This window comes from Sinohyriopsis cumingii, chromosome 6 (genome assembly GCF_028554795.1).
Source record: "Sinohyriopsis cumingii isolate HCF-2022 chromosome 6, ASM2855479v2, whole genome shotgun sequence".
Taxonomy (NCBI): domain Eukaryota; kingdom Metazoa; phylum Mollusca; class Bivalvia; order Unionida; family Unionidae; genus Sinohyriopsis; species Sinohyriopsis cumingii.
This window is the reverse complement of record NC_142966.1, coordinates 106,747,951-106,771,254: the sequence shown is the minus strand read 5'-3', so window position 1 is coordinate 106,771,254 and position 23,304 is coordinate 106,747,951. Positions and strand designations below refer to the sequence as shown.

At 32.9% G+C, this 23,304-nt stretch overlaps 1 protein-coding gene across 1 annotated transcript; it reads right to left on the bottom strand.

Moving 5' to 3' along the window:
• Positions 1-1,862: 1,862 nt before the first annotated feature.
• LOC149797655 (uncharacterized) lies at positions 1,863-21,663 on the bottom strand. Its single transcript, XM_089962563.1, has 9 exons — positions 21,092-21,663; positions 20,319-20,531; positions 18,623-18,835; positions 12,149-12,397; positions 10,135-10,251; positions 8,069-8,273; positions 6,722-6,817; positions 3,994-4,089; positions 1,863-3,188 (listed from the first exon to the last, which is right to left on the bottom strand). Exons 1-9 carry the CDS (start codon positions 21,220-21,222, stop codon positions 2,910-2,912), a joined length of 1,599 nt encoding a protein of 532 aa, XP_089818689.1. The 5' UTR covers positions 21,223-21,663; the 3' UTR covers positions 1,863-2,909.
• Between the last annotated feature and the right edge of the window lie 1,641 nt (positions 21,664-23,304).

Here is a 23,304-nt window from a genome sequence, read left to right as displayed (position 1 = left end):
TTCAGTTTATGCAGTTAATGCACGGCATGCACCTTTGGAATTGTGTTTCTATCTACCACCTGACTGACGTTTTCAAATGATACGTAAATCATTTGATTTTCAGCAAGTATCCTGTACAGATGAACCTGACTCCGTATTGATCTATACACGTTTTGTCTTTGGTAGTAAAGCAACGATGTCACTATTTTGGAGAATATATATTTATTTTAGAGACACAAGTACCAAAATGTATTATATAATATAATGTCCCTAATCATTACATGACAGAGAACGTTTAAAAATACATTGATTTTAACTGTAATAATATCATAATGAATAATCACCCTTGTTTTCGAAAGGGTTGTGTATTGCACGTACCTATAATTGATAATGCCATGAAAGTAATCAGCTTATGTACTCACCAGTACTCTGTAGCCCATCAATGTTATTGATGTTATATCAATCCCTGGGGAAACGTTCTCTGAAATTTTGGATGCACCTGGCTGCTCCCGAGATAGAATTTGTAATCTTCTTATGGTAAAGGGGCGGGTGCGCAGGCTTATACCCTCAGATAGCCGGGACGTTGTTTTGATCATTTTAGTTACAGATATGACATTCAGTATCCCCTTAAGATCCATTAATTGGTTCCGAGGCTGATTTTAATATTCCTTGAGAAGATCACTTCTAGCGGTTTGCGAAAATAAACCATATATAGTCCACAGATCACTGTGGGAGTGCAGTTGAAATGAAAAGGATGATTAGCAACTCGCTCAAATTGTATGTTTCTAGTTACTGTTTTATAAAAATGTTGTCATAGTTTACTTAAATGTCTCTTATATTAAAAGTCGTGTTCGAAATTTATAAATCAAATATATTGTGAAAGAACAATGCTATAATATTCTGAAAGTCAAACTGACAATAATTGTTATATCTGGAAAGGTTACATAACGGTTTGCAAGGAACATGAAAATAGCATTTGACTGGAAGGTCTTTAACAAAGGAAATGTTCATGACAGAGAGAAGGCTTTCGCAAATTGTTGGACATTTGTATGGAGCCCGAAAGGTGAAACTTGGGTTCATTTACTTCAAGAATAATACTCAGTATATGACTTGTCCTGAGAGTTTTAATTCATGGTTCAATAGCAGAAAAACCGATCTGCTGAGGATCACAATTTGTCAAATGCGCGAGAGCCTTGTGGCAAATAGGATACATTTCAAAAGTTCATAGGTTAAACAAAAGAGGATCACGAAACAAGGTTTTTGTTGACATAGATTTTATTTTACCAGCTGTAAAGCGAATTGACGTTAAACCATACCCTGTGACTCAATAGCCGGAATATCATTTACACAATTATTTAAAATCTCATATTTTGCATGAACAAAATGGCTAGAAATCACGCAAGTAGACATTGGCAGATATATAACCCATAACACTTAAGGACACTTAACAACATATTCTGGAAATCGAGAGTCTTCATCAGCAAAACTTCGACTTAGGGTTAATCGCGATGATATCTGTACATTTCATTGATATCTTCCAGCATTGCAACAAGTTTACATTTAAATGTTTAGTTTCTGTAGAAACAACCATGCAAAGTTTTGAAAATACAACGGTTTTTCTGTTTCATTTGTTTGTCTTGTCTATGTGTTTTACTTGCCTTCGAAAAGGCCTCATTATTATGGACATTATTTTTGCACTGTTCGTAGTCAGTTTATTGCATATATATATATATATATATATATATATATATATATATATATATATATATATATATATATATATATATATATATGTATATATATATGTATATATATATAGATACATAGATAGATAGATAGCCAGCTAAATAGATAGATAGATAGATAGGTATATATATATATATATATATATATATATATATATATATATATATATATATGGTTTTTCTATATCTGTATAGTAACCATAAACAGCTTACCGGGTAACGACCCTTTTTCTGCAGGATGCGTCTTTTGGTCAATCGGATAGCAAATGCAAAATAATTTGGGCATGTGACCTCCACTTACTCCCTCTCCCCTTTGCTGCTATCTAATATGAGCTACTATTTTATTTATTATTTGTATTTATTTTATAAATTATCCGAAAGAAGTCAGAATTTAATCTTCACATTAATTTGACATAAAATTATTCATTTATTTCTAACCTGCTATTGTTAAACTATTACTTCGCCCAATCGTATTATTGTTCTACTGAGATTTCATTTAAATCAAATATGTGGGATGCGTATATTACTTAGCATGCATAAAGGTATATCTCCTTCGTCATATAGTGAACATTAATTCATTTTTATCACCGTCTATTAACATGCAACAATGTACTCAAGCAATTTCCTACTTTTACAGCGTTACGTGTGAAAACTATCGGTTGATCAATCAATACCAGATTCGAGTTTTATTAGTATGAACATCTCCATTGAATGCATTGGGATGTATAATTGTGATGAATTCTAGATATATAAAATATTTATCAGTTACCTCATACATATTTGAGTGTATTGTGCTATGTTTATTTGCAGCTTTCTCCAAAATATCATTTCAATATAGTGATTGATGTTTCTTACTTATTTTGTTCAACAGAGGTATAACATAATATATGGACAATGTGAAAATGAGCATGTTTTCGTCCATCTGCAAAGTTAGTTAATTGATCATGCAACACATAATACACACAAACAGGTTTAAGGTTTCAACACCAATGCTCTATGTTCATATGGCTTAGTCTATTAATGCAAACTAAGGGCAAACACAAATGACAACAGTAAATTGTAAAACGTTACTGAGATGATTGGTATAAAACATTGTGTTCTTTTTGCTCCAAACTCTCTTAACATGATTTGCATACCAACAGTAGTGCGTGTTTCTAAGTAGCTTCGAGCGGTTGGATTTAGCCTTCATTGACCTTGTGCAACCCCCTTGTGCAGCAGTGGTCCATTCTCATGAAGAAAAAGTGCTGGCCAAACAACAAATTCAATCTTCTTTCCTTTCTTCGTGTATTCTTTGTAGCAATTTTTATCAAACTCCTGTCCTTGGACACTCTTTAAATCGAGGCATAGTGGTGGTGTTTGAACCTGCATAAGCCAACAAAGTTGCACGCATTCATGTATGTATGTTTCGCACAGTTTTATCATTTCTCTGTACTTATCCTTTGTCTTTTCGTCCATTACAAAAGCCTAAAACACAAAGCAGAGACTGTATAATACAGATAAGCAATATATATATATATATATATATATATATATATATATATATATATATATATATATATATATATATATATATATATATATAGGTTAAACGTATTCAAAACGATTTTATAAATAATGTGCAATAACGTTCTTCTTCGATCAGAAAGAAGCAAAATTTTACAAACATAATGTATAAGAGCGACATAAGGATCTCCCAGTCTACGTATACAATACAACATACTTAATTAAAGTCATGCAATAAATTTTAGCCAAATTTCATTGGAAGATATAATCATAAACAAGAAATTTCATTTCTTATCAAATACCTTCATTTTTGTTAATTAGCAAAATGTCAGAGATTTAAATAAGCTGTGACATAAGTGTGGTAAACTGTAAGTGACGAAAGAATGGTTTACTGAAGGAAGCTTTACACACATCTATCGTCACACATCAATGGCCGGCTGCATATTACATTACAGATGCGTATCACAAAAAATGCCTGTCTGTATTTAAGGAGCCATGAAATAACTTCAAACATCGTAGCAACAGTTTAGTTTAAATTCAATGAAATTTATCTAAACTAATCTCTGTACAACTGCTTGAATATTAAATGTGATTGTTTTTTTTAAAGCAATCACATTCATAAGAAATTGATGTTGTTCTTCCAGAAACTATGTATGGGAGTGGAAACGTTGATTTATTGATCTCTGTATCATAATATAAATCCACTTACAGAAAATAATGATCTTAACTTTAGTTGATAGTTTATACAGTAGACACAGATGCTTACCTTCGCCATGTTCGCACTTGTCACATTGCCGCTCAGTTTTGCTACATCACTCAAATTCTTGGCGAATATTTTACTGATTTCCTCTTTTTGTCTTTTCTAAAGATGGACAAATTTATTTTTAATTAATTTTGATAGAAAAGATTTTCCAATATACCGATCATAATTTTATTTCACAGAGTATAAATCCAAGTTGTCTGAAAAGTTTTCAAAAGGTTTAATTTAACCTATATTGCATGATCTCTCGAATTTGCTAGGGACATTGCTAAGCAGAAATATAAACTTATACACGAAAAACTACACATTTTGTTTATATATTAGCCTATGAAAATGATTACAATTTCACAACCACCCATTAATACAATTAGACTGTGCGAAATATTCATTAAATGCTCGTTTTACATGCGTCAATATTGCTGATAATTTGTGTAATATCGAATAAATGAATCAGAAATGAACAGGTCAAATAGCACACAGATACACACATACATTATGTATACAGAGACACAAAGACAGACAGCTATATAGAGACAGGCACATATATAAATACACAAAGAGAAAGATACAGATGTACATAAGTACATATGTTGATATTAGTACTGGAAGAAGACCGTGTGAAACAAATTACCCTATGCTGACAAGGATAATTTAATAATCAATCGTCATTTTGAAGTTAATTTAGTATAATATTTTCGTGGGTCTCACTTTTCTTGGTTTTGAAAATACAATACATTTCGTCGGTACTTAAAGTTCATGGTTTAGCATTTGAAAGTTTGTATATTTGTATGTATCTATTTCGTCAACAAACTTCAGCAAATATCCCAAATAACTAATGCAAACAAAGAAACCTGAGGCAACAAGGGGGCGGTAGCTACTATGGTTGAAACAGTAATACAACATATATGAGCATGTATCATAAACCTGTCAGGATAAATCACTTACACACAATATCGAAGAAGTTGGCTGCGCCAACAGCACTAATCCACTAATCAGTTTTTAAGGTACGTATGGGCGATATCTTCATTAGGACTTTGTCCATAAAGTCGTATATTCAATAACTTTCTGACTACCATAGCATATAGATAATGGCGTAAGAGCGGTACAAATCAAGTTAGATCAACGAAACAAATGATAATAAAGTATAGTTATCGTCATTCTAAATGTTCCCTCTTGGGTAGATGGGCCATTCATAAGACGAAACCTTGATTTTGCCGATCGTAGCACAAACGCATAGTAATGTTTCGATCTATGTGAATTGACTTAGTGGTATATAACAACATACTCCAATTTGTCATTTTCCAATCGACTATCATCAAAGCGTGTGATCAAGAACATTTGTTTACGCCAGTACGTTTGCATACAGCGTATCGGTTCAAATGAGGAAACGTTAGACCAAATGTTTATGGAACTTGTGCATACTTAAAAGTAATGGGATACACAACAACATTATCAATACAGCTAGAACACGATAGAGTACGATTTCTTTACAGAAACCTTCTCTTCGGGTACAAATCTATGACTGCCAACAACTGTATCCCATTCACAACAACATGCCACCCATGTGCTAAATTTTAGAATTCTCTCTGGTAGTTTATCAGTAGCTCAAATTGCTTTGACGACTTTCTTGTGCGTGTGACCTGTACTGAGAACCACATAAGGAAATAGGTAAATACGGTTGACAAGGTTAACTCCTTTTAAATTAGGCTCTTTATTTATCAATAATTAATTTAAATGTGATACAGTGTTGGCTATTATTCACATTGCCTGTGTGTGTATGTCTGAGTGCTATAAATATAACTGCTTGGTACGTAGCGTGCCTTGTAAGAAAAAAAAGCAATCGTTTTTTTTTTATAACTTATTTTGTAATTTAAATCTCCACGACTCTCTCTCTGTCTCTGTCTCTGTCTCTCTCTCTCTCTCTCTGTATATATCTCTTTCTCCCTCTCATCATTGTTAGTACACTGGAAGCACATATAAGTGAAACATATTTTAATTTTGCAGCCATATTACATTCTTAATGTCTGTGTACAAACGGAATTTGGGTAAATAGTTATAACGTTTTTCTAAGCATAGACACTGTTCCAGAAGCAATTTGGTTGGCTTTTTAGCACATAAGTTAGACAAGTAAAAATCATTACTCACAATAGTTTGCAAAATATCACTGCCTCTTCCAGAGCAGAAATGTACATACATACATACATGCATAGATCCATACATACATACATACATACATACATAGATACATACATACATACATACATACATACATACATACATACATACATACATACATGGGGCCCCGAGTGGACAAGTGGTCTAAAGCGCTCACCGTTCCGGATCACTGACATCTCACCTCTGTCTGTGTGTTCGAGTCCAAGACTATGCTAGCGTGGGTACGTGGGAAAGCCTGCCAGTAGCTTCTCGTGGGTCGGTGGTTCTTCCCTGGGTTTTCCAGGGTTCTTCCTCCACCAATTATACTGGCCGCCATGTATAGCCTATCTTGTGCTGAAAAATGGCGTTAAACCCTAGAACAACAACAACATACATACATACATACATACATACATACATACATACATACATGCATGCATACATGCATACCTACATAAACTCTGCCAGCTGTTATAGTCTCTTTCTGTAAAGATGAGGATGGAAACATGTCTGAAACCTTTGAAAACAAGCTAAACGTTATGGTGATTGATTTATCGAATTAAAGAAAGGAAGAGTTCACCTGATTTGATTTCATACCACCCGCTGGATAAAACAGCAGGTCTTCAAGACCCGATTTCTGTGTCTGTCGAACATCATGGCAGAAACGATACCCATCCTATTCATTGGAAAGTATGAGATGTTAACATCTAGATCATTCTTAATAGAATTCACGTTATTCAACACTACAGTCCTGCTATGAGCAGGTAGTTATGTAGTTATGTATCACAATGAATAACGTAATATTTTTATATATCAAGGAACATGTCTCCATTATCATTCTAAGCAAATATGTGATGATTTTGCGCAATAATAATGATACTAATAATAATAATAATAATAATAATAATAATAATGATAATAATAATAGCAATGCTTACAAATCGACGCGTTCTAAGCAGTAGGTACAGTTTATATACTTCCTTCCAACCATAACGATTTACAGATGTATTGGGATAAAAAAGAAAGTTGTTTTAGTTGTTTTAATTACTATCGATAAGTAGAAACGCCCTGATACAAACAATTATTTCCCAAAATAACCTGTCTCTTCAATTTGAATATAAATTTGTTAAAATACGTCTTATCGGTCATTTATAAATGAACGAATTGTTTGTCATTGGACGAATTGCCTGCTGATGATTTCTGATAAATTGTGTAGAATTAAAAGCTTAAAGATTTGTTGACAAAGCCACACCAAGAGATGGTTTCTATGCTGCCTAGATCTTCATACTGTTATCCTTGTTCTTCTGTCAATCAAAACATGCATCCATCCTTCTACGTGTCTTGATTTGGTCATTCTGCAAGAGCATTCCTTTTCCGTGAACACGCATGTAACTAACATTCAAAGCATTTACAATTAAATTTACTTATTTGTATACATAACTTGTGCATTATTAATAACACCGTATAAATCGCTGTGCACCCAGGTTTGAATAAGCACTTAACCCCAATTTTTCATACATATATTTGCCTGTGTCGTACTCATTTAAACAAATCCACTTTTTCTCAAAAAGTAGAATGGATTGTGTGTATTCTGTAAGGAAATTGTTGATGTTGTTTCCAAATACATTTTAGCAACATTTGGTGTGTTCCACTCCCAACAGGTGACCTGCAAAACTCTACATATATGTAATATTCCTGTATTCCCTTTTAATTTTTATCTGACATGTTATTTTCTATTGGACTTATTGAGTTCGTGTAATTAAAAATTCATTAACATTTGAAAGATTTTTAACTCGGAGAGTTCTACGCACGATCTTTTAGAGTCGAAAGGAAATTAAACATACATACGTGTTAATACGTTATGTTAGTAATATGAAGAAAAAAAAAAAACCCTTGATAAATGTATTTGTGAATGGTTCGTACTTACGACAAGCATTTCATATAAATAGCCAATAATTGTTTCTTCTGAGATGCTCGGATCTTTCTTCGAAAGATTCGCAAATGCATCCGTCCACTGATTATCGTAAAGCTCCGAATACTTTTCTGATACCTTTGTTGGTCTGTTTGGGTCACTGAGATCAGCTATAGAGGGATTTTCGTAGGTTAATAACGCCCCGGCGTGCTCACTCAGCCTAAAATAATAAAGCAGAAATAGATATTAGAAACCATATTAAAATAATAATTGAAATAGGAAGACTTCAATTATATCTCAAGGAAAACACGTATAAATGAAAACTTTCACTTTTAGTGCTTAATTTTAATTTTGCATGGGTGTCAGTAAGTGGATGTTTTTATAATTTGTTTTAAGATTTTTTTATTGCACAAGGTTAGGATAATATTGCTGCCGTAAGTAAAAAAAATTATAATGCAGGTAAATGCTTTGTGGGCTAAAAATCAAATTGCTTTTTTGTAGTACTTTTAAAAGATGGTAAAGTACATTATGTCCTTTCATGTTTATTGAGTTGATAAACCACAGTGCTTAATATCAGATGACACCTGCATGAACGCCTCTAGACATGTTTATCACTTACACCAGTCCTTAATAAAAGGTATTCCAATTAAGGATCGATAAAAGACAATCATGTAAGTAGATCTATTCACAATGTTGACCAACGTTCGTGTTGTTCACCTGACGCACGTGAAGTAGGTGACCAAAATCATCTATATAAATTATATTTAGTGAGCAGAAATGTTCAGTTTCATGTAATTAATAACATGTTTTATCATAGCTCTAACCTTCATTCCTATTATGAGATATTGATGCTAATTTGTAAATGTGAACTTGGTCATGCCAATATTTTAAATATTACATGCCGCTAATTATATGCTACGCTCGGATTCAAGAAACTATTTTGAAGCACTCAAGAAAACCAGTAGACAACTCCGACATTTCTTGTCATTGTGTGCATCATTCGTCTGTGCATGCTTTTGCATTCTCATTGTATCATCTTGAACGCTATCAATGTATACCGATTGCAGAAATGCATACTGTACGAATCCTAAATTATTTTCTCATATAAAGGGTGCCCAGCAATAGTAATTTTATTACAAACCGCATTTATTTTCACCGTTTCACCGTTTCCATTTTCCTTTGTTTCTTCTATAATTACATTCTGGTTTTGTGATAGAATGAAATCGAATGTTCGTAATGTTTATAAGTAACCGAAGTATACCAAATAACATTTTCCAGTAATAATCCCAAACATTTACATCTACTGCTTCTTTTAGTTTTTATTTTTCATATACTAATTACTCTCTTCTTCTTCTTCTTCTCTCTCTCTCTCTGCATCTTTCATTCTCTCTTTCTGTCTTTCTATCTGGCAGTATATATATATATATATATATATATATATATATATATATATATATATATATATATATATATATATATATATATATATATATATATATATATATATATATATATCTGTGTGTGTGTGTGTGTGTGTACATTATTAGGTTGATAGACAGACAAGAAAGATCCTAACGGCTGAATTGTAAAACTGTTTCACATCGTTTCGAGTTAATCTTCTTGATCTTCGTCAAAAGAAAGAAGCAACTTACGTTGATACAACAAATAAAAGCACATAAGTTGACGTTCTGACCTTAAATATAAAGCAACAATAATATTTACATTCCGTGAAGCGCACATCTAGACTTTAAATAGTACGTATTCACTTTAGATAAATACACTTTTCCCCACATAACATCCAGCAACCCATTTGTAATTTAACGTAAATATATCTTCTTCTGGTTACGGAGACTTGAGGCATGGTACAGTTTGTTGTCAAATTCTTTGCATTCTTTCACTTTAAGCTTACTCAAACATTATATTACTGAAATATTGCTCATGCAAAACTGTTGTTGTTTTAGGAAATGACAAGTAGGTATGATTAAGTTTTATGGCAAGATGTAAATAAAATACGTCATTCTTTATTAATTGACGGCTTGCCTCACATTAAATGGATTATTCTGAAAACATCTATTTCGTACCTTGTACGTAGCGAGTGTGCGTCGTTCTTGATCTTAGCATGATCATCTTGCATTTTTTGTAATCTTTTCCTCAAGTCCTCTACCTGTTCTGTCTTTTTACCAAGTTCCATACGTAAACTATAAAGGAAACAGGAAATTTTATAAAATAATTTTAAAGACCATAGTTAATTTAGTGTGTCCTAATATCTTTACATGTTAACAAATTTCATGTAGGTATTGTTGTATTTTTTAACTTGAACTTAACAGTCTCCCGATACTAGTTGTTTTCATATGGATTGAGCGCACCATTATGCTTCAAAAGTCTGTATGAAAACTAATTTTAGCGAGAAAAGATTATATATATATATATATATATATATATATATATATATATATATATATATATATATATATATATATATATATATATGCCATTTTAATATCCCCATATTAATGGATTTTAAGTATGTATTCATAAGATGTGATTTGTACATGTAATGTATATTTGATCTGTATTTGTTAGTATTTTCATCCATGATCGTGGACTTGGCCGTGTCCAATGTGAAGTTCACAGTGTACCTGAGTAGATACACTTGTGTTGTTTTTATTTTTCAAAATAACTTATACATTGTTAATATCTCCTTGTAGTGTGGATTAAAAATTATGATCATTATTAATAATTGGTAAACCTATTTATTTGGTTCTGGGTCTAGGATACTGATATTCCTTTTTATAATAACCTGTTGTACCTGATAATTATATTCTTTATTATAGTTTCAGTAACAGATTTTATCAGTTTACATTTTTGAATTTTCTAGATATGAACTTTGAAGCGACATCCTCGATCTTGTTGGGTCTTATTTTTATGCTATCTTGTTTGATTCAAAATTATTCATTTCTGTTTTAACATCTTAAGCAGAATCATTCTTAGTGTTAGGTTCAGTATTTTATTCAAATTATTATTCACTGGAAATACAAAGTGCTCATTAATAATATTATTGGACAGAAACATTAATCTGGAGTTATATTGAATTCAGCAAAGGTTATAATCTTATATATTATATTTTTATATACCAAAACATTGCAAGCACATCATGACAATTCGGACAACTGGTACTTTAATATATTCAACACGATCGGTACATCAACACCTTCAGCACTGGATCTTATTTCCAACACCACTTGAATTTAATTATAGTTTTATTCTATAGGACTGGTGATAAAACTTTCTGGAATTTAATTCGCAATAATGAAAGTTCTTTTTAAAAATTTCCTTTTTTATTTTAGAAAAATAGAATATTTATTGAATTTTATCAATTTCGTTGGCTTTTGGTCTTTTCTATTACTTAGTTTAAGACCGTTGAATCGTAATTTGCATCAAATGTAAGCATTACTTCAAATGTTTCATTTTGCTGTGTGTACAAGTGTCGACGAATATTGGTGAGAAGGAATATATCTGAAAATGCGTTTAAATCAAATTCGATAAAGATGAACGAATAGGATATATACACACAAGCAACGGATGGGATATACAAGGATGTTAGGCCATATACAATCAAAATGAATTTGCATATAAACCAAAAGAGAAAAATGCGAATTACGAAAGAAATACGAAAAATATATTTTTTTTAAATATCTATTTTGTTCGAAATTTTATAAATATATCAAATTTCTATACACCCTTGGGTTTTAACAGGTTTTCAATGAAAAAAGGTTAATTATGTCTCTAAAATAAAACTATTTCAAGATTTACGGCGAGAAAATAGACACTGACAACACCCACTTCGTAGGAAATATTAAGAATTGTTATTGAAGTTTTCAAGAAAACCAAGACAATGGTACAAAATAGGTGGAGTAATAATAACACATTATTTGTTAAATAAGAAGGAAAATCTGCGAAAATGACACCATTACAGGTTAACAATTAATTTTAACAAACACATTTAGATCTTGCAGATTCTTTGTTGACGGAGTTTCAAATAAACAGTGCTACTATAATTTAGTTAGAACATTTATATTATTTCCTCAATCATACTTCTCCTTTTCATTTATTTGTTTCAGAATATGAGATGCACTGGCATAATGTTTCATCAGCTTCTGATGATGGACAGATTGCGTCAGGTTGTTTCGGGTTATTTCTGTGTTCTTCGCATCTTTTGTTTTAAATTCCCGTGAGGTTTCAAAATTTTGAGGATGACTCAAAGCGATGCTATTGTCAGTATTATTGGTAGAATGCGAAAACTGTGCCAGCTCCTCGAGTAAGCAAGCCACATATTCAACTTCTCTGAAACAAAACAAATGAGACAATATTTGTTTATTTTTTAACTGATAACACATTGATTGTCAACTAAGTGTTCTGCATCCTCCCAACATGATTGTAAGTTATTATTATAATATTACCCAATAAAGACTACTGGCAAGTAAGAAAAGCATCCTTTTAAGATACACATTTCTCATGTCTATGTTTTCATGACATTTCCATTTCTTCTCTGACGAAAATGTGGACAAACAACTATCCGATTCCATGAGAGCTGTCGTGATTTGATTTATTTTTTAACTATACGTATGTAGAACAATATAATTATTTACTATCAAACACTTAACCACGATGATGTGTTCTATGACCAGTTTCAAGATCTCACTGACCAGACACCCAAAAAGCATATTCTAATTATTCAAGGAGAATGACACACAGGAGACTATAGTTAAGTCTGTGGTCCATACTGCAATGAACAGCGGACAAGAGATGAATGAAGCTCCTGGGATTTGCCACCTACAATAACCTAATGCTAACGAACACCATTTGCCCTCACCAACCATATATAAGATGGGCTTGGTAAACACCACAACCAGACTGATTACATCTTGGTGAGGAATTACTTCCGGTCTAGCATCAACTTAACTGGAACGCTTCGCTTCCCAGGAGCTGACATATGAAGGGAACATGACTTTTTAGTGATGGCTCTAAAACGTCGTCTGCAAAACATTAAGAAGTGAAGACAGTAGAGAATAACTAGGGGACAAATTTGCACCATTCCCAATTATGGGTGCTTAAGAAAAAAAACAAAGACTCCTTGATCAATACCTTCTACTCGGCAGCAATAGACACAGCCAGCGATATCCTAGGCAAACATTGTACGATACAGAAGCCATGGGTCAAAACAGACATCATCAACCTCTGTAATGTAAGCAGAACACTGAGGAGGAGGCCGGGAGATCTTGAAGGAGCAGAAATGTACCGGGATATTAACAATAGGAATTTGAGTAGGCCTGAACCAGAATAACAGTAAAAGGGCATACCAGTTGGTGATAGACCTGACGACAGCGAATGAGGCGAGATCTACCACGCTCTAGGACAAGACTGACAAGTGTCTCACAGAAGACCAAGACATTCTTAACAGGTGGATGGAATACTGTACTGTGCATTACGGCTGGGACACGTTTGGATGCTAAGATGTGCTAAACTCCCCACTACTCAGTTCCAACTAACCCGATCCTCTGTGAAGTAGTAGAGGCTAGAATAAAAGCATTAAAAAAGGGAAATCAGCTGGGATGAATGATAAACCAGCAGAACTTATTCAAGCAGTAGCACCCTCCGTGATAGATGTCCCCCCCATGGCTCCAGTCTCTCATCATAACTCTCTCCAAGAAAGGGAATCAGCAGCTGTGCAACAACTATCAATAAATCAGCCTCATCAGTCCTTCAAGCAATGTTTTGTTTAAAATCATTATCAACAGACTGAAATCCCAAGCAGAAGACATCATGGCTGATGAACAAGCTGGCTACAGGGCAGAAATCATCTGCGAAAAGTATTTGTTAGGCAAACATGACCTCTATCATATAGTCTTTGATTTCAATAAGTATTTCGACAAGTTTTGCAGCCCTGTGGTCCACGATACGAAAATACAACATAAAGGCAAAACTAATCAGCACCATGACAACCTGTATGACAAGGTGTTTATGGCATTTGTGGTCGTAGTCAATATACGAGATTAGTTTAGAACCTATGTCGGAGTCATACCGGGGTACGTAATTTTACCAACTCTATTAAACATCTACCTTGAAAGGATCATGTCAGATGGCTTGGAAGACCATTATGACAGTTTCAGTGCTTGAGCAGAATAATAATAAACGTTAGCTTCTTTGATGATATCGTGTCTCAGCAGGATATGAACAAGAACTGGAAACGTTAGTAAACCATCTCAACCAAACATCATTAAGGTACGAGATGTAGATCAGCGCTGAAAATACAAAGATAACGACAAAAAACTCGAGTGGAATCCAATCGAAAATAAGAGTGAATGAACAGAAGCAGAGCACAGGGTCGCCTCTGGTGAACGTTTCAAACTTGAGATTCATTTCATGATTGCGCAGATACCAGCTGCACAGGCTAGGCTGTAGCTTATTTGGAAGGACAGCAACATTACTCTTGGCTCTCAATTCAAGCTTGTGCGTTCCCTAGACATGACCATATTACTGTTGGTATGTGGGACATGGAACCTTCAAAAGGAGCTAAATAAAAGAATTCATGCCTTAGAGATGAGATGTTATCGAAGGATCATGAACATCGCATACAAAGACCACGTTTCTAACGTAGTGGTGTGCATTAGAGTCCAAAGTGGAATAGGATCATATGGAGATAGTCTCACAACTGTAACGAGACGCAAACTAAGATGGTATGGTCCCATTTGACGTTCATCTGGCCTGTCAAAGACAATCCAACAGGGCATAGTGAGTGTTAAGAGAAAACAAGGCAGACAGCAAAAGAGATGGGAAGAGAACATCAAATAGTGGACAGGCATGGACTTCGCGTAGTCCCAAAGATCAGTGGAGAACAGGGCAAACTGGAGGAATTGCTGCAAAGTCATTAGTGGCGCCAGGTGACTTGAGAAATGATAATGAATAATGATAATCAAAGCAGGAAAGAATAAATAAAGGTATTGAAGTTAAGATCATGGTACGAAATTTACTTTTAGCTAATTAAAAAATGTACACAGATCCATTATGGTGATATAATACTGACACTTTTCAATAATATTCATTTTTAATTAGGACGAACAAATCATTTTTTATTTATTATTCTATATGCACTATTTTAATAGTCGAACAAATCAATGACCAAACTGTTGAAAAATAACATACAGTAGACGTGTAGATCAGATATTATCTGAAACCAATGGACATTATTATAATCAGGTATTACACCTGGTTATGTGGATGTACAAAATAGCAAAATACCTCTTCCATTCAAATAGAATACTTAAAATTGTTCTGGCTTTTGTAATGCTTTGATACAACGAACTCTCTCGGCAGATAGATTATTCTACTAGATACAAGGGAAGAAGAGGCGTCAGTTCGAGTTTCACCCTTAAAAAAATTCTTCAACTTCTTTATGAAGACCATCCAATCTGGACAGCATGAACATTTTTGTTCTACTTAGATGCTCTGTATCCATGTAATGTAATACCAGATTTTTCTATTGATCAACATGCATTTAATATTATATCATCGGTTCACTCTCATCGATAAAAGTGTAAATAAATGTACTATCTCTAGTTCTGTTATCCATGTCAGTGGTTGTTTTTGCTACTTTTATTATTACTAACGTTCCTATCTGTTCTCTTGTCAGGAGTTATAATTCAAATGTCTCCATATATGTGTGCAAGTCTAAGGATACTTTAATATTGTAGAAGAAAAAAGAAAACTTTAGAAAAAAATGGTTCCTGAATGCACTTTGATGTAGATGCAACTATGCCCGATTCCTCTGTGTTTCTGCAAGAATGTTGTCTTCCAACTTATGATGGAAGGATATGTTACTTCATCAAGAATATTAAAAGTGAACGTATAATAACAGAACTACATATATGTGCTTGTGTGTGATAGAGATTTTACATACGAATTTTTTTTCCTGCCATCAACTTATGAACCTTTTCCACACGATCGCTCGCATTAGTCATTATTGTCATTTTCAAAAACGAAACAGTTCTCGAGAACAGAATGGTCAATACTAATGTAGCCATACCAATTATGTACACTTTGAAAGAGTGCTGACGTTATGAGAGAGGTGGAGAGCATACAAATTCAGTTAACAGCAACGTTATAAACAGAGGTATTTTTATTTGTTCTGCTTATCGTTTTTCTTGCAGAAATGACTATTTATCTATGGATGATGCAACTATCTGCATTGCTTCTAGATTCTTCTTAGCAAGCAAACAAAACCTATTTATGACCTCATTAATCTATTAAACTTCAAAATGATACAAAAAGGTTTGAATTGAGTAATTTTTACACGATAATTGAGCTGTTGCTATTAGAAAGCACGTACTTAATATACAAAATCTGGTACTTGGAATGTGCCTTCTAGGATAATATATCTCTTCAATTAATATATTCAGACAATAGAATTTTGTAACTTATGAGTTAACAAACTTTAAAAGAATAAATGAATTAGAGTGCTTCAGCCTTTCCTATTGTATTCAAAACTCTGTTTTTGTAAGACTAGAATTTATGTTGTTGTATAATGTATCTTATTCTTCTGATCATCTATTTGATAGTATTATGCTGGACTATGATTCGTTAAAATAGGAACTGATTGCCTGTCCATAGACGTTTCAGAACGAAGTTTGGTTGGGTGATTCATGACTTTTCAAAAATAAACATGTGGCAGGGTACTCTTGATTTTTTTCCATTAGTTTTCTCTTCGCAATTTATCTTCTTGTCACAAGGATTTGATGTTCGAAACAAATAATAAATGACTGCAATATTCATTTAATAGTTTGGTATTATACCTTCATTTTGGCATGGCCTTTTAGTTTAATAATTTATAAATGTTTAAGTTAATGGTATAATTCTTAAGCATTATTAGTTGTAGTGGAAGTTTCGTAGTCAACAATATGTTGCAGCAATCTATTGTAAATTAAAATATTGTTAATATCAATGCATTCAGCCCTCCTTAACTGAGGCAAGCATTGAAAATATGCTCGTAATCAGACAGAATTTATGGAAGCTAAAACTAAGGACTACGCATTCTAGAAAAATACTATTAGATACAAACTCATTCCATGCTAACCGGGAAGTATCATATAAAGATTTAAAATATAATTATTAGTTTTCCTTTTGTATGGTACATAAGTAAAGCATGCAATATTGTTTGCCCATAAAGATATCACTCATTTGTTTCATTTTAAGGAAACGGAGTATATGCTCATTGCTTTAATCAGAAAACCATACCTTTCATATAATTGTCATTAAATGCTATATAAATGTATTTTATTCTGGAAGATGCTATTATGAGGCACGTACAAAGACGGATCAAACCACAAAACAATACCATTGCTAGAAATGGATTTCTTGCAGAGCTATCTATCGGATTCAGGGGATGTAACTCAATTTAATGCTTCATTAATTTTAATGTACACCTTTAACAATGAAAAATAATCCTATTTTATCATGGGATCCTAACGTTAGTGCTAAAATTTGTTTTTAAAAACCGCTAACAATTCACACAATCCAGGAAATAATTTAAAGCTGCGAAGTCGTATATTTAAATATAAAGTATATATATTATCTTTGCATATATAATTGGATTTCAAGTCATTAATCAACGTAAATATATAATTTATTGTTACTGATATGGTTAATACTCAGATATTTGTTTACTTTTAATATCAGATGAATACATAATATAAATAAATAATGAACAAAAGAAATTATGCAATGAAAGTAAGGTATGAAAAGTTTAGAATATGTGACTAACACAGCAAAAGGATAGACGTGCTGTTTTGTGTCATTGTATTATTGTGTTCTTTTGAATTGTGATTTTGTTTTTGTTGTCTCTTGCAAAGAAAAACTAAACCTAATATAGATCATACAACCTTTTTCTCTGCTTCCGAATAACTTCCGAGAGGATCAGAAACAAAACATGACTTATTTGTCTAGTCAACGCGAGCTTGTTTTTTGGTCATTGTACAGGAGGAGAGTGTTGTTTACATGCATAGTTAAAAATATCTCAGCGAAATGTGCATTCTACTTTACACAAGGACAGTTATGCAAATTCGTTAATTGTGATTTGGACGAAGCGTATCATTGGGTTTGCTATGCCAAACTTGTGATGCCAATCGATAGTTAGCGACCCACCATGAGAAAAATACTTGAAACTGTTCTGAAAACAAAGTTTGTTGAAATCAGGCAGACTTTAACCTTTTAAGCAATTAAACTGATCTGATGCTTACTATTTAGTGAATAAATAATGTAATCCTTTTTCTTGCACATTAACGATATTTGGGGCAAACAATTATATTTTAAATACAAAACAATGATAATTAATTTAACAATTGTTATTCCAATCAAAGTAGATTCATTTCTTGTACAGAATAAAAAAGTCTCTCTGGTGTTACGCTATGTGTGTCAGCATTCATAGAACATAACGATAAATAGTGTGTGCTCGCTATTAAGTTTTGTGTCCATTACATAATACTTAACGTGGTTAATATAAAAGTGCTGAAGTACCTTTTCCATTCCATTTGAATGCTTAAAATTTCTCTAGCGTGTGAAAGACCTTGATTCGCAGTGCTTTCTTTCTTAATAGATGACCTGATTTCATCCAAAGTCGACGATAGGTCACCTTCTGTCTTGCCTTTTGATAGATCTCGTACATGGTTGCAAAGACACTCCAGTGTTAGCAATAGGCATTTCAGCCCTATTATTGCATTTTCCGCATCCCTAAAGTAAAACAATAGTTTGAGTCAGTAGCTTCACAAGAGAAATACTTTGTTTACACATAAATAATCCCCCACCTGCTTGTTTTTGGATATGTGTTTTCATTTATAAGTGTTATGTAATTTGAATTTGGTGTTGATTATGGCTTATCACGTATTAAGTTTAGCAGATTTCTATGCAGAAGCTTAGTCTCAAATGAACTTTGCTATTTAGGAGAAGCTGTATTCGGAAGAAGTTCGAAGTTTCCTTCAAATTTTATATTATTATATATAAGATTTATATGCTCGTGTTTATGAATTAATGTATGTCTCTTTATGTGTTCATGCGGAGAAAGGGGGTATTTTTATGCGGTATTTCTTTTACACCATGCTTACATGTATACGTTTTGATCACCTCATTACATTTATACTAAGTGCCACGAATATATTGGAGAATCTTTATGGATGTCGGTTGTTCTAACATTAATATCGGTTGTTCTATCATTAATATCAACATTGTAGGCAATTTGAAAGTACATTGAAAATCGTCATAAAATTGCAATAAAATTACATGTTTTTAATGTTTATACTGAAAAGTGCGAAACCGAAGAAAATAGTTTGAAGCGCCTTAAAGAAACAAGTCATGTTTACAAACACAAAACAGAAGAAAGTAGTTAAATTAATTTCGCAATCAACATAACGACAGAAGTACAAAACCCAGACTGGTATATTGCATCACAGAGAGAAAAAAAATACATATCAAATTCAAACATAAGTTTATAACATGTAATCAATGGCCGGAACAAATATTCCAACTTCCTTAATTAATATCCCAACCAGTGGTAATAAAACTTAAACCATGTTCAATTACAAAATATTCTGTCAAATGGTATATTTAGCAATGATATGTTTTAAACTTTCAAGTTCTAAGGTATCTAAAATCGTAAAATAATGTCGACATTCCGTTCTCACATCGCTACGTACGATTTCAATTTCCCATGAAATATTAACACTTTACCTTTGTGGTTATTAAATAAAATGCTCTGATAGTATTTTCTTGACGCAAATATTTTCTATTTCATAGTACCTTTGCTTTCACGAAAATAATAATGATATTTTAGAGAATGTAATTTCTTTGCAAACAAAAATGATAAGCTGTTTCCATGCAAGATGATATTTAAACTTGAAGAATACAAATTATCCATTGATATGACTTTATTGTTTAACATCGGGAACGCGTTTTCATTCTTTATTAACACATATACGTTTCATGCTTAGCAAATATGCTAGGAGCAATCAATTACTTTTGGCATGCAAAAGATTGATAATTACTTTTAATAATTGATATTCCACTCAAAGTAGATTCATTTCTTGTACGTGATCTCCTTGGTGTTACGCTATGTTTGTCAACATCCAAAGAACATAATGATACAGAATCTGTGCATGCTATTAGGTTTTGTGTCCATTACATAATACTTAACGAGGTTAATATAAAAGTGCTGAAGTACCTTTTCCACTCCATCTGTATACTTGAAATGTTTCTAGCGTGTGAAAGAACTTGATTCGCCGTGCTCTCTTTCTTAATAGATGACCTTATTTCGTCCAAAGCAGACGATATGTCACATTCTGTCTTACCATCAGCTAGATCTCGTACATGGTTGAAAAGACACTTCAGTGTTGACAACAGACATTCCCTCTCTTTGATTGCTTGTTCGTCATTCCTAACACAGATATATTAAAACATTTAAGATCGGTTCAATTCGTTTCATCTGAGGTATAACGAAAGATAGAGTTGGACAGACTGATAAGTGGATGGACATATTGCTTGATTGATTGTATTAAACATTTAGCAGTCATATAAGACATGTAAAAGAGATCTAACATGCTTGTGGTGAGACAGCAGAGATGAGATTTAAAGAACTATTTTAATTTTCAATTCACAGCAAAGTCTATTCATTTTGGAGAAACGTTCGGTAAGGATTATCTAAATACGAAACTCTAACGTCAGTAAGAGCAATGCGACTAGTCTAATCTGTCAAATATTATGCTACAGTGGTCAGAAGGAACTTCAGAAAAAAACATTATGTTGGGATACATTGGCGAGCAGCATTAACTCGCTTTTACGGTGATTAGTCAAGCAGAAATATGCATATTTGAGGCACGAGTGGACAGGTGGACACAAGTGATAATGAACGTAGCAGAATGTCGCACGGTCTTGCGGACAATGCTCTACTACTATATAAAAAATAATTTCTCTTATGAGAATATAGGTTCTGCTTACATCTGTTTCTTCAACACATTGGATGCACATGCAAAGTTTTTCTGTAGCTGTTCAACGTGTCTTGACTTTGGCGGCTCATTATTCTGTTTTTTATGATCTTTGTTTCCGTCTTTGCTACTGGCACGCGTCATTTGTATTGGTGGTTCTTTCAGACTGACCTGGGTATCCTGCTTACCATTGTAAGTTGAAAATTCGTTCAACGTCTCAAGAAGATGAGCCGCATACTCTGCTTCCCTGTAAATATATGTTGCAGTAATATGTCTATTTGAACCCACGGTCACATATTTCGTTTATGCATCGTCATCATCGTGGATGTTTAGTTGCTGGTGTTGTTGTGATTATTTATATTATTAGCTGATCACATCTACGTCGTTTGGACTTTAACCTACGAAAACGGGTTTCAATGCTGATGTATCGCCCAATTTTCTAATCCTCTTGGCTATCGGTGGTTGCTCCTAACGGGTCAAAATATGTCTGCAGTTTACTTACTCCCTTGTTTTGTATAGTGTATATAATGTATACTACTTCCTCCACGTTAATTGTATGATCGTGTTCATCCAAATGTACTCTATGAGCAGGTTCCTCTATGTTTACCGAAGCACACAGTTTATAAAATTGGAACATATTCATTTTAGTGCAGTGTTAATAATGCATAATTGAATCGAACGAAACTTGTAAGACGAGAAGCTTTATAAACAACCTACCTGTATTCAGATATATAAATGTCATTAAAATTAGGTACATACAATTCCTTACCGTCTCCAATTATTTGCAAATTTAAGAAACTTAAACATGATCGATTATCACGTCATAAATTTTTTTTCACATTAATGAGCATTGTGGTATTCTCAATATCTGGAATAATTCAACCATTTAATTACATAGCACATTCAAGACATCACGTGATAAAATACATTTGAATGTTTATTTTTCTCAGTGTTTGTTAAACACATATTGATGGTTGTTTTAGTCATAAAAAAAACAATTAAACTGCTCTATTCTACACATGTTCAAATGATCATCTCTAATCCTTACCAAAAGTTGCCCTGTATATAATGTCTTTGAAAAATATGAACAAGTGTTCCACAGATGTGATCTTCGCTATGAAAGATATCACAATGTTTATACTTAGAAAACACTTAGATACAAAACTGAAAAAGATACTCTTTGGTTCTCAGCACAGCCTGAATAGTGGAATTATTTACACAGGCGAGCATGTGTATTTTTGTATACATGCATTGGATTTAAGGGAAGGTCAGTATAATACTGACTATGTAAAGCTGATTAAAGTACCATTCTCAAAAGAAGACGGAATAATTGGGAAAACGTTTAATCAGTTATACCCGTCTTTATATAAGTAAACATTCGTTAGTCACTATAGAGGAGAAAAATCTTATAAATGTTGTAGGTTAAAAATTTATAAAATAATCAAGAAGATAAACTCTTCCAAACAAAAAAAAAGGTTTTCTCTAAAAATATCATGTCTATGCTTTGAATATTTATTGCATTTTTACATCATAAGATTATCAGTATTATTCTTTTGTCCTGACTTTTAACCCATGCCTAAATTTAAATCCTTTCAGATATTCTTTGACATTGAAATTCCATCATTCTCAGTTTATTCAATAATTTTCGGGTACCTATTGCCACGATTTTTGAAATCATATTGCTCTAACAATCGCAAAGACGAAATCCTACAATTCTGGAATTAAAATTTCCAAAAAAAAAAAAAAATTCAAAGAAAGAAATGGAAGAAAGGAACGCAAATACTACTCATTTAGGACATATCTTGATATAAAAAGATCGAAATCCTATGACTACACGCATTAAAACTCTGATGACTGCACAGCCATGTAATTGTGTATGTGGTAGAAACATTAAAATATAGACTTCCACTAACATTTTAAAGCAATCATATAATAACGGTAGACAAACAGAAAACTAAAAACTCCCTAATAAATCAGATTGATCCAAATTTTACTATCTATCTAAAGATGAAATATCGGATACCTTTTCAAACACAATATTGATGCATGAAATCAACAATTACTTAATGCATAAATAACGTTGTTAATTATTTTCAACTGTTGATATTTCGATCAAGTAGATTGCTGTTTTGGAGAAAGTGTTTGCATAAACTAGACAGGCACATGTGACCCAATTCGGAAACACTCCAAGACCTTTGTTAATTTGGTCAATATTCAAACAATATT

What these genes read in the sequence shown, in the direction of transcription:
- LOC149797655 (XM_089962563.1), bottom strand. Translation starts at nt 21,222, where the DNA reads ATGACGCGTGCCAGTAGCAAAGACGGAAACAAAGATCATAAAAAACAG. An exon ending in CAAATAAATGAAAAGGAGAA is followed by an intron (nt 10,252 to 12,148) that starts GTATGATTGAGG and finishes TTTCCTTTATAG; the next exon opens with TTTACGTATGGAACTTGGTA. An exon ending in ATTTATATGAAATGCTTGTC is followed by an intron (nt 6,818 to 8,068) that starts GTAAGTACGAAC and finishes TCCAATGAATAG; the next exon opens with GATGGGTATCGTTTCTGCCA.